General features: G+C 53.7%; 1 protein-coding gene across 1 annotated transcript in view; it reads left to right on the top strand.

Moving 5' to 3' along the window:
* The window catches only part of FRMD4A (FERM domain containing 4A), a 290,837-nt gene that overhangs the window by 230,128 nt on the left and 44,587 nt on the right, over positions 1-16,122 (top strand). The window contains exons 12-14 of the mRNA XM_025043396.1: positions 501-577; positions 5,435-5,573; positions 11,069-11,210. Of these exons, the coding sequence (XP_024899164.1) occupies positions 501-577; positions 5,435-5,573; positions 11,069-11,210 (358 nt within the window). The remainder of the gene's footprint in view (positions 1-500; positions 578-5,434; positions 5,574-11,068; positions 11,211-16,122) is intronic.

Genomic DNA, 16,122 nt, shown 5'->3' with positions numbered 1-16,122 from the left:
TGTGCAGAGCCGCGAACTGTCTTTGGAGAATTCAACAAAGGCAGAGCAGCCGGCAACAACTTGAAAAGAACTTGCAGGAAAACCCACACCCACGCTGCCGGGTTTTGAACTGGAGAGCCGCGTCTGTGTGTGTGTGTGTGAGTGAGTATGTGTGTGTGAGTGTGTGTGTGTGAGTGTGTGTGTGTGTGAGAAGCAAGAGGCTGAGGAGGTGCAAACAACTCTTTGGAGAATTCAACAAAGGCAGAGCAGCCGGCAACAACTTGAAAAGAACTTGCAGGAAAACCCACACCCACGCTGCCGGGTTTTGAACTGGAGAGCCGCGTCTGTGTGTGTGTGTGTGAGTGAGTATGTGTGTGTGAGTGTGTGTGTGTGAGTGTGTGTGTGTGTGAGAAGCAAGAGGCTGAGGAGGTGCAAACAACTCCACGTCTGTGCTTCGATAAGGAGACCACCGGCTGTGAACCAGCCTCTCCTGAATTCGGACCGCATTGTTTTCTGTCCAGATATTCCAGTGGAGGCAGTTGGAAAACCTGTATTTCAGAGAAAAGAAGTTTTCCGTGGAAGTTCACGACCCACGCAGGTAAGCTGGGAAACTCCTCTTCTTCTGGGAGCGCGTGGCCCGCCCGGCGTATTATTTATATTCCTACCTTTGTGCAGTCATTGTTGCTGTCCACGTCGGCGGGGGCAGGGTGGGTGATCGGGGAGGACAGGGTTCAGGTCAGACAGCGAAGCTTTGCTTTGTGCCGTGCGTGTGGGTAGATGCCGTGGGTTCAAGTGAGTGTGTGACGTTAGTGACACCGCGATCATCTCATCTGCCTACACGTGTTACTCGCTCACGTCTGTGGAGTTGCCTTGACAAGCCACGGCGTTTTAGAGAAGGTCTGTAGCTCTTTTTATAACCGGACGCCGGGCTGAGTCCTTTTTAGAAGTTTTCGCCCCAGGAGAGTCTGAAGGATGGCTCATCAGAGCTTCTGAGAATGTGTCACGTAGGACAGTTCGTAGCCAAAGTGACCTACCCGCAAAGCAGTTGTGCTCATGGCTGGATTCTGTGAGCCGCCTGTTAGGTGTGAGCCTTGGGGGTGGGTGTGAAAGAAACATGTTTCTTTCTCTCCCCACCTCACGTTGTTTCCCAGGCAGCACTGTGGAAAAACCAATGCTCCAAGTCAGATGCCAAACAATAGGGTCCCGGTTTGCAGTGCAGCAAGCCCGGCTTGGAAGCCAGCACCTCTGCTTTTCCTCTCTTTGTCTGCTAGCAGTCCCGGAGTCTAGGCCACCCAGAAACAGCAGATTCCCTAAAAGCAGGCCTGACACCCAGGAGGCCATTGTTTTTTGGTAAGTCCAAACTCAGATGTACAACACGAAGGCCGTCCTGGGCAGATGAGAAAGGTCAGCATCTGCGGAGGAGAGCAAATGTGGGTGTCAGGCTCCATGACGCCCCAGCGCTGGCCTGGGAGCCAGGGGTCAGCCCCAGCTTCCCCGGCACACGGGGCCGAGGCTCCCAGAGAGCTAGGACATGGGGCGGAGACGAGGGCCGGCGGGCGGAGGCTTGTGTGCAGTGTGGCCCTGCAGCTGGTGACACACAGCGAGACTGCCACGCGCCCGCCCTGCCGTGTCATCTGCGTGGAACAGCCCCCCACCGTCACTGCAGGACGACCGCATGGTGGGCACGGCAGGTTCGCGTCCTCGCAGTCAAGGGAAGACGGAGGACTGGTCCAGCGTGTCTCTGCGCCCTGCAGGGGCCACACGGTCCAGGGACTGCCTCGTGCGGGTCATGTCGGGGAGGACACTGAAAATAACAGTCCAGCCAGCCAGGAACACACTGTACCAGACCGGCGTCTGAGGAGTGCGGGAGGAGGGGCACTTCCGTAAAAAAAGCGAAATAAATGTGGCCCCAGGGGGTCAGATGCAGGAAGTGGGTGCTGGACAGGATGAAAATGACGTAGGAGAGTCTGAGGGGCTGAGCCGGGGGCCGGGCAGTCTCTCGGTGCCTGTGTTCTGTTGAGAAGTCTGCTAGCTCATACCTCGGGCACCTTGGACAAACCCCTGCTTGGTGCATGTGTGTGCGCGTGTGTGTCCTCTGTGGTCTCATCCGTGATATAACACTAAATTCCCTATCCTTCCCTAAGGCCTGGGGATAGAGGAAAAGTCCAAACCTCACACGTCACCATTACATGGGTATTTCGCCTATTAAACGACCGTGATCGATCTCATTCATTGAGTAGCTTCTGCGTTTGGGCACATAGTCAGGGTTCACTGCCTTTAAAGAACTTCTGGCACATTTAGGGGGACAGGCGGAAGAAGAAACGTGATATTTATTGAGTGTTCGCCACAGCTTGGCACTGTTCTCAGCACCTGTTCACATGATCTCACTGGGTCCTCCCCGTAACCCCAGGAAATAGCACCCTTAGTGATTCTATAGGCAACTGAGGCACGGAGGAAAGAAGTGACCGTATCTAGGTTACAAACAGCTAGTAAGTGGTAGAGGCAGGACTCGAACCCAGGGAGCCTGACTCTAAAACTCACGTGTCACACGGCTGCACCCTACCCAGGACAGCAGGCACCAAGCGCCGAAAGGCACAGGCCATAAATGCTGAAGGTCACCAGAAGCCAGGCTGGTCAGGAGAGGCTTCTTGAAAAGGAGAGAGATCTGAGCTGAACCTCCAGGGGCCACCAAGATTTAAAAAGCTCATGGTGGCCCTCGGCGACAAAGACGTTGGTCAGGTCAGAAAATGAGGAGCCCGAGGCAGCCTGAGCACAGACCAGGACCAGGTCCCCTGGAGGAAAACAGCCCGTTAGGCTAGAGGCAGGCAGGGAGGGGCAGGGGAAGGAGAGGCCGGGGAGGTGTCGTGTGCTCCCCGCCGCCACCGTGACAACCCAAGTCTGCTGCAGCTTTAAAGACACCTTTCCCAAATACACGGCAGTAGGCAAAGAGAATCGATTCCTCTTAGGGGCAGAGCCAAAGCTACAAGCCCCATCTCTGCCTCTCATGGCCGTTAAGTGTTCTCTGTGGCCTCACGGCACTCCTTAAGTCCAGTGGGGAGACCTATTGCCGTGGCCTTGTGTATTTGGATCAGGGAAGAAGAATCTAAGTGACCGGACATCGGGATGGTCCAGAGGTCAGCCCCTCCCCCACACCAGGGAGGGAGTCCGAACAGGAGTGACAGGAGGGCAAGTGTGGGAGCGAATCGGGTCGCGAAGATGCCATGTGTGGGACAGGGCAGGGACAGGGGCGTCCCTCGGGGCAGAGGGCGCATCCCAAAGCAGTGGGCACGGGGAGGACCGGTTCTCCTGCACCTGCGCCCTAACCGGACGCCCAGCACGGTTATCTGCGGTCCCCAGGTCTGGAACACGGTTTCTGAGGTTTAGGCAAAACAGAAAAGTGGGAAGAGCCTGAAGAGAAAGATGTGGAGAAGAGATCGATTACTCATGGGGCAGGGGGAAAACTCTCAGAGGGTCCGATTCAGGCGCCCCTGTGGGCCACCTGGAACCATCCAGACCTGAAAGCCTCTTAACTCTTCCTCCGTCACCACCTGGGAAGTAGAAGCACCTAGCCTGCTGCAGCTCTCCCTGCTGTCCCGAAGATACATTCCAAGTTACTTTTCCTTTCTAATTCAGCTTTTCTGGGAGGAAAAAAAATAGGCATGTACTCCCAGGAGCAGCCATTGTCACGGAAGCCAAAGTGAGGGTTCAGGTCACGGTTTCTTTTTAAATCTACAGATAAGCTGTGGGGGTTTCTTCCTCACTCTCGCCGGCTCCTTTTCCAACTGTGTGCTGGCATTTTTTTCTTCTGTTTTAACCAAGGAGTGGAAGACCCCTCCTGGAATCAGCATCACCAACCACCAGATTCGAATTTCTTCTCAGAAGTGGGTCTGAAGAAGACCACCGTTAAATCTTTAGGCCCCAAGGGAAGGTGACGGGAGCAGCTTCAAATTTTTGTCAAGGGCAAATGTGCCAAAAAAATACATATAATTATTCAGAAGTCATGGCTACCCCATTTCTTCCAAATTAGGTATCTTAATCTTGAGAACACACATTTTCTTCTGGCATACACGTTAGATGCCCCAGACCCCGTCCACTGACCCAGCACCTTGCCCTTCACACACAACACACACACACACACACACACGTGCATGCAAACACATGTCCTCAGATCTCACTCGCTTAATAACCTGCTTGTCTTATAAAACATACTTCAATGAGAACATTATCATATAGCTCTTTTTTCCCCAATGCCGTGGATGTGGTGAATTGTGTTGGGACCTGTGTTCCAACTTTCATTTTTTTTAAGTCCGCTATGCGTTCGGTATCCCCTCCGTGAAGGTGTATGTGGAGTTGGGGTGAATGGGGAGGGGTTGACTAGGCTCATTTCTTTCTGCCTTCCCTCTCGCGATTCTTTATACTCTCTCCACCCTCTGAGTGTATTGAAATTGACAACCAGCTCTTTCAAGGAACATTTAGAGTAACATAAATCTGGATTCCCTCACAATTTCCCAGAGGCGGTGGCCTGGGGCCATCCGCCGATAATCTGCTCCTCCTTCACAGCAGGCAGCATTGCCTACTTACAGGACATTGTCAAAGGCTTTTCCTGTCTCTGAAGTTTGTCTTGGCCCAATGCCAAGAGCTATGACCTAGAACGACCCATCTTCAGACAAGGCTGAGGCTTGGTCCAATTCTGAATCCCAAGGAGCCAGTAAATCAAATGATTAACATTATCCACAGGAGCCAAAACATGGAAACAACTTAAGTGTCTGTTGACAGATGAATGAATGAAGAAATTGTGACTTTTTTATGCAGCGGAATATTATTCAGCCTCAAAAAAGGAGGAGGTCCTGCCATGTGCAACAACATGTATGAAACGGGAGGACGTTATCCTAAGTGAAATCAGCCAGACACAGAAGGAAGGAGCCGCATGATGTCACAAGTAGAATCTAACGAAGTTGAACACATAGAGGGAGGAGGAGGCGGGGAAACGGGACGATGTCAGTCAAAGGGTGCTGAGTGGCAGATACAGGATGAGTAAGGCCGGAGATCTGACGGACAGCGTGGGGACGACAGTTAATTATGCCGGATCGTATCCTGGAAATGTGCTGAGAGAGTAGGTTTCAGGTATTCACATCACACACACACACACAAAAAAGTAGTCAGCATGTGAAGAGATGATATACTGGTTAGCTTGACTGCAATCCTTTCATTATGTACAAGTATATCAAGTCATCTTGTATACCTTAAATACAATTTTTATTTAAAAAGTCATGTAAAATGTCCTTTGGTAGCCAGTTTACCTGTGAGAGACAGAAAGAGAGAGTGTGTGTGCATGTCCGTGTGCTCATCTGCCACCTCCACGTCAGGGCATTTAGGAGCCAGCGGGTTCTCAGTAAAAGCCGATCCCTGGAGTTCATCACAGACACGGCTGACCCTTCTGAGTCTTGCCTTCCAGGGCGTCTGTGACGAGGAGGACTTTTGGACACAGTGGCATCGCGGTGCATACGTGGTACGCGTGCCCAGCGTTGATCAAATCCATCTGGGCTATGGCCATTAGCCAGCACCAGTTCTACCTGGACAGGAAGCAGAGCAAGGTAGGTCTCTGTCTTGGGGCTGGGAGGGGCTCTGCCGTGACCACACCTTGCACCAAGCTGAGGGCAGACGCGGGCCCTTGTCCGGATATTGTCCTCTTTGTCTAGGGACTGAGGATTGGGTGGGCAGGGAGGCACTGTGTCCCTTGTCCTGAGGTGTGCACAGGCACACACCTGCCTTCAGAGCTATAGGAGGAATGAGACCAGTTCTTTCAGAGGGCACGTTCCTTGCAGCTGGTCAAGGCGCTCTGGCCTGACCACAGCTGGAGCCACTCAGGCCATCGACTCCAGCCAGGTAGGAATTCCTGAGGAATTCCGACCGTGGTTTTGACCCTTGAGAACCTCTTAGGAGCAAGCAGGCAGGCCCTTCCTGGTGTTCAAACAGTGGCATATTGTTTTCTGTTTGGAGGAGAAGAAAAAAAAAGTAACCACCGTTCTCAACTAATAGATACCTCCTAGCTGTTGAGGATAATTGCTGTGAAAACCCTCCAGGCTTTTCCAGCTGCCAGCTTCGTTTTTTTAAAAATGCAAAACTGGAAACATGGGAAAAAATAAAAATAAAAGGCAACAACCCCATTTCCCTCAGGTAGACCTGGAGCCTGGGGCCTAGGTAAACAGCCATCCTTCGAGGGGGGTTGGACCCAGCCCCACTCCAGACGCACCCTGTGCACTTTCTGTGAGTGGAATGACGGCTCCCTGGTTCACACACCGCTTGTGTCAACACACGGCCCCCTCTTCCTCCAGCTTTGTCTGCCATGCTCCCCTTGCCTTCCCCCCAAAAGCCACTCCCGTTCATTACCCCTCAGGCCAAGAGCCTATCAAGATGGGCTCTGCACCCTTCTCCCGATCCTGCTGCCTTGGGGCGGGGCTGGGGGTGGAACACAGAGCTAGAGAGGAGACCGCCCCTGGCCTCCTGGGTACCTACTGGGTACAGCCACCGTGGGAAGTGCGTCCCATTGTGTGAGTGCTTGGGAGGGGGGAGGTGGCAGGATCCTGGCTGCCCGGGCCCCAGGTTTGCTGGGTCGGTGCCTCTCAGATCCTTTCGGCGTCCCCTTTGGCCTTATTTTCAGTCTGGGTGGAGTGTCTCTTTCTGGGGCTTGGGGACAGGCACGGAGGGAGAGGGCGAGGTGGGGGGCGGGGCGGCGTCCAATGGGAGGTCAGAGAGGGAGGAAGAAAGGAAGCGCAGCCTCGAGGTGTGATGCGGCTTCGAGTCAGTGCTTCGCAGTCACTTTCTCTGTCATAAGAGGGAGGAAGAAAGGAAGCGCGGCCTCGAGGTGTGATGCGGCTTCGAGTCAGGGCCTTCGGCTTCGCAGTCACTTTCTCTGTCACACGTGTCCTCCTCGGCCTCCGTCCTCGCCCCTGCGTGGTCACTTGCCGGGGTGCGTGGGCCCAGGGCGGAGCGTTGCTTTTGTTAGGAACCGTGAGAGTATTCCGCAGCTCTGCCGGTGCTGATGGGCACTGGCACGGGAGCCTGAGGCCCAATTAGATCAAAGAATCGGGGCCAGAGTGTTTTGACTCATGCTTTAGTTTGAGACAGCGGGTGGGTGTCGGCATTTTGCCCTCCTGTGGCAAGAGCTGGGGTCAGGACCTTAGAACGCTTGATTCCAAATTCTGTTGTTCAGTATTGGGCAAGGGTGGTGAGTTTGGCAGGCCTCCTGGACCCCACTGCCAAATCCTCTTGCAGGCAGACCCCCTGTGCACTGATCCCACAGCTTAGAACGTGGAACAGGACAAGCTTATCTCACCCTAATGATTGATAGTACATTAGCTGTTTGAGCCCCTTCCCCCGTGCTGCGTTTTTTGGAGTGTTTTTTGTTTTGTTTTGCATTTTTTTTTTGCTCAAAGTCTCAGGTATGTCTCAGGAGGCCTGTTGGGGTCTAGAGCCCCAGGCTCTTACTCCACAGGCGGAGAAGCCTCGTTTCAGCCCACTGAGGCAGCAAGTAAACCTCAAAAAGTAATGGTCACAGAACACTTCTTGACAAGGTGTGTCTTTCAAGAAGCCAAACCGAATGCCCGTAGCCATAGGGAGGTTTCAGCCGTCCCCCTGGCAGCCCCTGGGGGCCGAAGGAAATGTGCCCGCTCCCGATGGAGAACTTTCCCGGTCCAATTCGAAGACTCACGGAGATGCCTCGGAGACCTTGAGGTTCTCGTGGAACCAGTTCCTCAGCCTGGGGACAGGCGAGGGACAGGTCGTCCCCGGGGGAAGTCCGAGGGCTTGTCTTCCTGGGACGGAGCAGCTTTCATCACTCTTGCTTTGTTTTCCCCAGTTAGGGAACAGGGAGGGAAATTCCTGGCGGAAATTATCGGTTGGTCCAAAGACGCAGTGTTAGTGAAGTTGCTTTCGGAGATAATGTGCAGTCTTTTATTATCATGAATCTAACACTCCTTCCCCTGGCCGACACTTAGTGTAAATTCTCTAAAAGGCCCCCAAGTTAAGTCCGGTGATAAAATGTCTCTTAGCAGCTGCAACACCTCTTGTTTCCGGAATATCATTCTTTATGCAACAGGGAGGTGATCCCTCTGGGTGGGCAGAGTGGCCTCTGGTGAGTGGTGGCTGGCAGGCCTGGGATGAAGAGCTTCCAGAAATTTCTGAGCAGCCAGTGTTGGCTGGCACCCTGTCCGTTGCTTCACACTCTACTATACAGGGCCATGCCAACCATTCCTTTCTGTGAAGGGCCTCAGGAAAGCCGGGCCTCCCAGGCGATGCCTATCAACCCCAGAAACAAGTGCGGTCTAGTGGCTGAGTCAGCAGGGGTGGGTGGCCAAGGAGGCTCCTGTTCTTGCCCTGGCACTCAGTTGTTTTCTTCTCTCAGGGTCATTATGTAAATCGTTTAAGAAAACCAATCCCTTCCTCTCTCCCTCCCCCACATGGTGTGTGCGTGTGCCTCTGTCTCTCTCTCACACACACACACACATATGCACACACCTTCCACCCCCAATCACCAAAGACCGTGGAGAGGGGACCCATGGCATGGTTTCTTGGGGCTCATCCTGAATGACAGGCTGTGCAGGCACCAGTTATGGTCAGTAACACATATGTGCTTGACCCCAAGAGATCAGAGAAGTCAGCTGGATCCCGGCAACCTCCTCCGCCCAGAGCCAAGGAATGTCTTTAGACTTCGGAAAGAGGCACCCGAAAGCTCAGATTGTTTAGAGTCCACGTTAGACACTTTTCCTCTGAACTCAGAGTGGCGACACCTAGACTTGGCTCTTCCGGTCCAAACGTCTCTCCTGCCCCATCTACCCCTCCCCCAACCTACCCCTGGATCAAGTTCCCTCGTCTTCATTCCACCTACATCAAAGGCAGAGTGAACGTATGGGAGGGCGACAGTTAACCCTTGCTTACAGAATATCAGTGAGAACATTTCGTTTGGCAAGACCCCCCGCCCCCTGCCACCACACACACACAGCAGACCGGTCCGAAGACGACCTTGCAAGGAGACAGTCGGCCTATCAGCTCCTGTGTCCCCTTGTCACCCTCTGTCCACGGGGTCCATTCAGTCAGTGTGGTAGTTCCATTCTAGAGAGAAGCCCGCCATTCCTAAAGCTGCTAAGGGTCCAGTCCCCCTCGGGAAGGGTCTGTGCCGGTCCGTTGTCCGCATTCTGTTTTCTGCATGAGATGGGGGTGTGGGAGATGAAGTGGGCACCAGGCTTCCCCACAGTGTCAGACTGAGTCATCGGTGTAACGTCATGTGGCAGATGGCGGCCGGGCCCTGACCTACATCTGATTCGTGCTCCGATGGCCTCGACAGGTATCACCTAATTTAGTCCTTATCACAACTCTGTGATGTGGGTTTTCAGATCTCCGTTTTTACAAACAGGGATCTGAGGGTCAGAGGCTGAGGATCGAGGTCCAAGAGGGATTAATTGGGAAGAGCCAGGATTTCAGGCCAGATCTTTCTGACTGGGCAGCCCAGGCGGCCCCCGCCCCCCTCCACAGCCTGCTGAGGTGGTCCCCGTCTTCATGACTGCAGGCGTGGGCTCCTTCTCAGCGAAGCGTGGGCCATGGCCAAAGTCATGCTTTCCGTGCTTGCCTGGGGGAGACGGCGCAGCCAGGTGGGTGCTGTTGATAAGCTGTGTCTAACGACATGAAAAGGCTCTTCCCGCTTCTGCTGCCGCTCAGAGCCTGGCCAGGGCCTGGCAGCCGGGTTGTCTTATGAACGAGGAAGAAGCCCTAACGTGCAGAAGGTGGCCTGGTCCTGAATGCAGGGACGGAAGTCGAGGTCAGAAACGGAGATGTCAGCTGAGGAAGGGCCTGAGGGCTGGAGAGAGTGGGGAGGAAGGCGGCTCACGCCCGTGAGCAGGACAAGCGACAGGTCTCCCCGCTCTCCCCCTGTCACCCAGACTTTCTTCTTAGCATGGTGGGGAGGGCACCTGGGCGCAGGATGCAAATTCAGGAGGTGGGGCGTGGGTACGCCTTCCCTTCCGTGCCTCCGTGACCCACCCTCTGCCGGCTTCTGTGCGTGGGGAAGACTCGGTCTCACGGGCCAGGCGTGAACACACACAAGGTGGCTGCAACCCCACCTGCTGCCCTCCATGCGCGTGCTCTTGCCAACGGCCACCGAGAGATGAGCAGATGCATGGGAGATACATACCGGCACCAATAGCTCTTCTCATAAAGTCCCTGGTCCTGGGAAAGCCCGCGCGGCCTTAAGCACTGTCGCACAAACCGATTTCCTGAAGAAGGAAATAAGGCAAACGTCAAATTCAAGTGCAGGAAATGCTGACCCATTCGACTCACCACAGGTAGTAACTGCAGCAGGTGGTCTTACCCCACACAGTGGCTTTCAGGCGTTCTGGCCCACCCGCTGTCACTGTTAGCCAAATAGGGCTGATCGGCATGCGAAATAAAAACAGTGGAGTATTAACCAGAATCTGAATATGCGGGTGTGCACTAGAAGCGGAGCACCGTGTTTGGGTGCTCATGGGTGACACTCGAGTGTCCCGGGGAGCTTCTGCCGAGGAGTTTTACAGCCGCACACACTGTGCTCACAGGTACAGGATGCCGTCACTCCCTCATAAGCCTCTAAACTGGCCATGGCCACATGGCTAACAATTTAGGAGGTTTAGATGCCTCAGAATGTTTTGGAACTTCTTAAGTTTGTTTCAGATAGCTCTTACGTCTTTCACAAAGCTGAAAAAAATTTTTTCCTCCTTGATATACAGAATAGTTATCATCGTTACTGTTTATTGAGAGATGTGGACCAGGTAGAGAGGAGGGCAGGGAGGAATGTCTGTTTGACTCCAAAGTCCCCGCTCTTAAGCCTGTGGACTAATAGGCTTAGAAAACTCATCACCCATGACCGCTCTTGAGCCATACCTGCAGCTGCAGCAAGCTTCGGTGACTAGTGACAGGACCAAGGGGACACAAACAAAAACGCTGTGGGTCAGGAAATGCGTCGGTTTGCTAAATTTCAGGACTCCCAGCAGGCGAGTGATTCCTGTTGTCTCTCAGAGGCGAATGCCCCTTTGTGACCTGGCTGCCTTTCTCACTCTAGTCTAAAATCCATGCCGCACGAAGTCTGAGCGAGATCGCCATCGACCTGACCGAGACGGGGACCCTGAAGACCTCGAAGCTGGCCAACATGGGGAGCAAGGGGAAGATCATCAGCGGCAGCAGCGGGAGTCTCCTGTCGTCAGGTGTGCATGGCCTCGGGGTTGGGAGTGCCCTCCTGAGGATGTGGAAGACAGTCCTGTGGAAGGGTGGCCTTGACCCCGGGGTGGGCTCAGGGAGGGCGGGGGGCGCGCAGCAGCCGAGGGGGCCGCTTGGCGGCTCGCCAGGAGCTGGCTCTGGTTTTGAGACTGAGGGTTCCGACCAGATGGGAACCTGAGCAAAGTGTCAAGGGTGGGGGAAAGGAAGCAGGTGAACCACTGAGTGTGGGAGGGGTCGTTGGTCGTGTAAGCATCTCCAAGCACCTGACGGTCGGGTATGTCCCCTGCAGGGACGGCAGGTGGGGTTCACGCGTGTGTCGTTAGCGGAGAATCGTACTGAGCAAGGGCTGAAGGTCAGGGGTGTGGCACCGGCGACACTGCATTCCATTCCTCAGTGAACCTCTTGGGACTTGAAAAAGCCCGGCTGACTCCTGATGGTCGGCACAGCGGAGGCTCGCTGTCACAGGCGGCGGCCACCAGACACGCCAAGGGCTCCGATTCCTCCATCTCTTTCTGCGGGCCCTGGGCGAGTCATTTTGTCACGAGATGTTGGGAGGGACAGAAAGGCTCTGAGGCTTTCGTCGTGCTGACTTCGGGAGAAGGGACGCCGTTGCCTGAAGTGACGGGAAGAGGAGCAGGTGTGAGGAGGGCGGGGAGAGAGCGGGAGGCCGTAGGCGTTTGGAAACGTGAGCGAAAAGTATCGCCAACGCAGGTCGCTCCCCAGGCCACGTGGTCAAAGCCCGATTGTTCTTGGGGACAAGTGTACCCTGGCCTCCGAGCCGTGGAAATCCAGCAGGAAGTCTTTGCCCTGTGTCATCTGCCAGATTCATTTCTGTAAATGTGTCCGGTGGCTGCGCACAAGCTCAAAATGAAATAAGGAAGGAAAGCTGCCGGGGAGCAGGAGAAACGGAAAGCTGACCAGTGAGCTTCTGGGCCGGCGGAGTCCAGGCAGAGCCAGGGGAAAAGGCAGACCTAAGGAACGGGGGAGGACGTGCGCCCTCCCAGACTGGGGCCGATGGCACCCGGCTCGGGGCCCCTCGTTGGCCAGGCCCCAGCCATGTGTCCCGTGGCCACGTGTTCTTGACGCAATAGATTTTGCCCTCGTTTTCGTAAATAGAGCCACCAAAATTACAAAAGCTGCAGGCCCCACAAAACCTGGGTCTGCCTCTGCCGGGTCACCGTAGGGCTCCCGTAAACCCTTCCCTGCCTCCGATTCTTCAGAAAATGTTGCATTGATACAGTGTGCCCGACGATGATTATTTCTGCGGCCTGGGAGGTTTACAGGAAGACAGAGATGATGTCTTCTCTTATCGAAGAGAGTGCCATTCAAAGCCTAGGCCGCTGCCTTGCGGTGTAGCCGCTCCCAGCCCCTGCTGAATGGCGAAGGGCAGACCAGAGCCCACCCCTGTGTTCGTCCCCCGGACACCCCTCACCCCCACTAAGACCCAGCGTCTCAGACTCGCGCTCGGATGTGCCCACCCAGTGTGTTCACCCAGCTGCAGATGAGCCCGGCTCACCCCGCGGTCTCAGCAAGGGGTGCATTCCCGCTGCGGTGACACCCCCACCTGGACGTCTGCGTCCTTCCTGAACGTGGCGTGGTTGTTCCCAGTAGGAGAATGACCGTCCGGCTCAGGGGTCCCCAGCCCCCGTGGGCACCAGAACTGCTCAGAGGGCCCCTCAAGCGCAGACAGCTGGGCTGCGGCTCGGGAGCGTTTGAGTCTGTAGGTCCAGAGTGAGCCCAAGAACTTGCATTTCTAACAAGGACTCAGGCGATGCTGATCCTGCTGCTCTGGGGACCACACCCGGGAAGCCACTCTTCTTGCTAAGGAGGAGAGGAGAGCCTGAGGTGGCTGCATGGCTCTGGGTCACAGACAGGACCCAGGTATTCCCACATTTAAACCTGGACCCTGGACCGTCTGCTCGGGCCCCTTGGCTCTGCAGTCTCCAGGGGTCCAAGGCAGTAGCCCAACTGCAGGTACAGATGAGGGTGTGAACAGGAGCCCCAGACCTCCTGACATGGAACTGACATCGCTCAACCATCAGAAATGAGATCCAGGCATCGTAAGACTAGAAGGCAGTTCCTCTCTGTCCTAACCCCATCTTCCACAGTGGCTGCACCAGTTTACATTCCCACCAGCAGTGCATGACACCCAGTAGGTGCTCAGTACACAATTAAAAAACCCTAACCCCTAACCCTATCTTCCAGCCACCAGACGGATGGTTAACGTCCAGCCGATGGTTAACGTCCATCGGCTGGACATTAACCATCCGTCTGGTGGCTGGAAGATAAAAGAAAACCTCTCTGCTGAATTCACTTCCACACCTAATAGAAGCATCCTTATCCCAACACGATAAAGCGATGCTCACGTGTTTGATAACGTAGTGATGGGGCCCCAAGCTAAGCTGTTTGGGGGTTGACAGAGTCAGCTAAGGCCCCCTGCCCTCCCCACTTTCAGTGGCTTGGGGGCGTTCGTGGACACTGACCCCCTCAGCCCTTTCCCTGCCTGAGACGGCCGCACCGCTGAGCAGGAGGAAAGCTGCCCCGAGGAGAGGGCTGGGAGGTGTGCGCTACGCCCCGTGACCAGGCCAGGCAGCAGTCCAGCCTGCCCAGCTCCACAGGCAGAGCCTGAAGAATGGCCCTTGCATGCGATGCTGAGGCTCTGTGGGGAGGCCCCCCTCCCCGGCTTAGGAGAGACGATGGGGCAGTGGAGGGAGAGCCCATGAAAACACAGAATGCCCATCAGTCACCAAGGGTCTTTCTAGGACCCGTAGATCTGGTCACCGCTCCTTCTGGGGCTGCTGGTTGCTGCCCCGCAGTCTTTTGCTGGGAGGAGACGCCTTCACTGAGGCAGGCCCTTGGTGCAGACATCTAGGCAAGGCCCCCGCCCCGTGCTTGCTTTCCGTCCTTCGCGTCCTCTTGCCCAACTGCTTGCTGAGAACGCTTTGAGTCACGTACTCCCACAGACTGCCAGGGCAACGCTCCTCCAGGGCAGCCCTGACTTAAACACTGTTACACTTGCCAGACCCTACGTTCTATTGTTCAGAAAACATGATACATATAACCCAGTGTCCTGTTCGATCGGTTGTCTTCTCTCCTTCATCCATTGCCTCATGCTTTAAAAGAAAAGTGTCAAATAGTCCTTAAAAGCATTTTGAGAAGTTCATCATTTGCAAATTCTATTTTCTACTTCTAGCCCAGAGCCTGACACCCAGTAGGTGCTCAGTACACAATTTAAAAATATTTTGTTGTTGTTTTACGTTTATGACTTATTTTATAAGGAGAAATTTGTACCTTTTAACTTGACCCATTTCACCCACCCCCTGTGGCAAGCACCAGTTCGTTCCCTTTCTCTGTCTTACTTAGATTAATGTCCTCAAGGTCCATCCATGTTGTTGCAAATAGCAAGACTTTCTTCTTTTTTACGGTTGAATAATATTCCTGTGTATGTGCGCACATTGTATTGATCCATTCATTCGGCGATGGACACTTAGGTTGTTTCCATATCTGGGCTGTTATAAATAATGCTGCTATGAACGTGGGAGTAAAATTGGATAAATTCCCAGAAGTGGGATTGCTGGATAATATGGTGGTTCTATTTTTAATTTTTTGAGGATCCTCCGTGCTGTTTTCCACAGTGGCTGCACCAGTTTACATTCCCACCAGCAGTGCGTGAGGGTTCCCATTTGTCCACGCCCTCGCCAACACTTGTCATTTCTTGTCTTTTTGATGATGGCCATTCTGATAGGTATGGAGTGAAATCTCATTGTGGTTTTGATTTGCATTTCCCTGATGACTAGTGATGTTGAGCATCTTTTTGTGGGTCTCTCGGCCATGCGTGTGTCCTTTTTTGGACAAATATCTATTCAGATTCTCTGCCTGTTTTTAAATCAGATTGTTCGTGTTCTGCTATTGGGTTGTATGAGCCCTTTGCATATTTTGGACAGTAACTCCGGATTGTTACTGGACCGAACTGGGTCCAAATGCTTGGTAGTTCCAGCCAAAAGACAACTCTGAAATGATTTTGTGAGAAGGAACTTGATTGCAAGCCAGCAAACTAGGGCACCCTGAGGCTCATTCTCAGAGCAGCGTACCCCCTACAGTGTGCAATCCATCTTTATCACGGAGAATGGCGTATCAACATTGAGGTAGGCCCCGTCGTGGCATGTGTAGGTGGGGGCATTCCAGCACACGCACGTGGTCGGGAAACATGGCTCTGCATACATTCACGTTCAAAAACTCATGTTATAATGAGGGCATAAAAAGGAAAGTTTGTGAGGTCACTAGAGGGTCCTTCAGGCTGCTCCAGCCCTTCCCAGGCGGTTTCATCTGGTTCAGCTCCCTGGTCCTGCAGAACACCCTGGGCTGGTTCCTGAAAAACAGTTCTAGCAACCATCATCATCAGGGTTTGCAGAGGTATGGACAAACATCTAAGTCTTGGTCTTCCTGTGAAACTTTCAGCAACTTGCAAGAGAGCATTACAGAAACCTTATAAGTTTTAGAACGATTTAGTGAGGTTATGGGTGAATTGAGACAAAGTTATAAACTCTAAACAAAGGCTAATCTGTGCTAGGTTACCTGCTAGTCTCCATGTGTAGTGTAGGTTACGTTATCAGATACGTGGTTTGCAATTAATTTCTTTATTCACTGGGCTGCCTTTTCTTTTCGTCACCGGTTGCCTTTGCTGTGCAGAAGCTTTCTAGTTTGTTGTAGTCCCACTTGTTTTTACTTTTGTGGCCTTTGCTTTTGGCGTCAAATTCAAAAATTCATCGCCCAGACTGATGTCCAGGATACACGGTTGTTGAAGTTAAATTTCAAAGAATACTGGTAAGAATCCTGTACGTGTGGCATTCTAAGAACCTTCTGTGTTCCCAGAGTGTGTGGTATCTTGGGCCGTGCCAA

Source organism: Pteropus alecto, unplaced genomic scaffold (genome assembly GCF_000325575.1).
Source record: "Pteropus alecto unplaced genomic scaffold, ASM32557v1 scaffold11, whole genome shotgun sequence".
NCBI lineage: Eukaryota > Metazoa > Chordata > Mammalia > Chiroptera > Pteropodidae > Pteropus > Pteropus alecto.
Note: the sequence above shows the minus strand (reverse complement) of the source record. Positions and strands in the feature narration are given on the sequence as shown.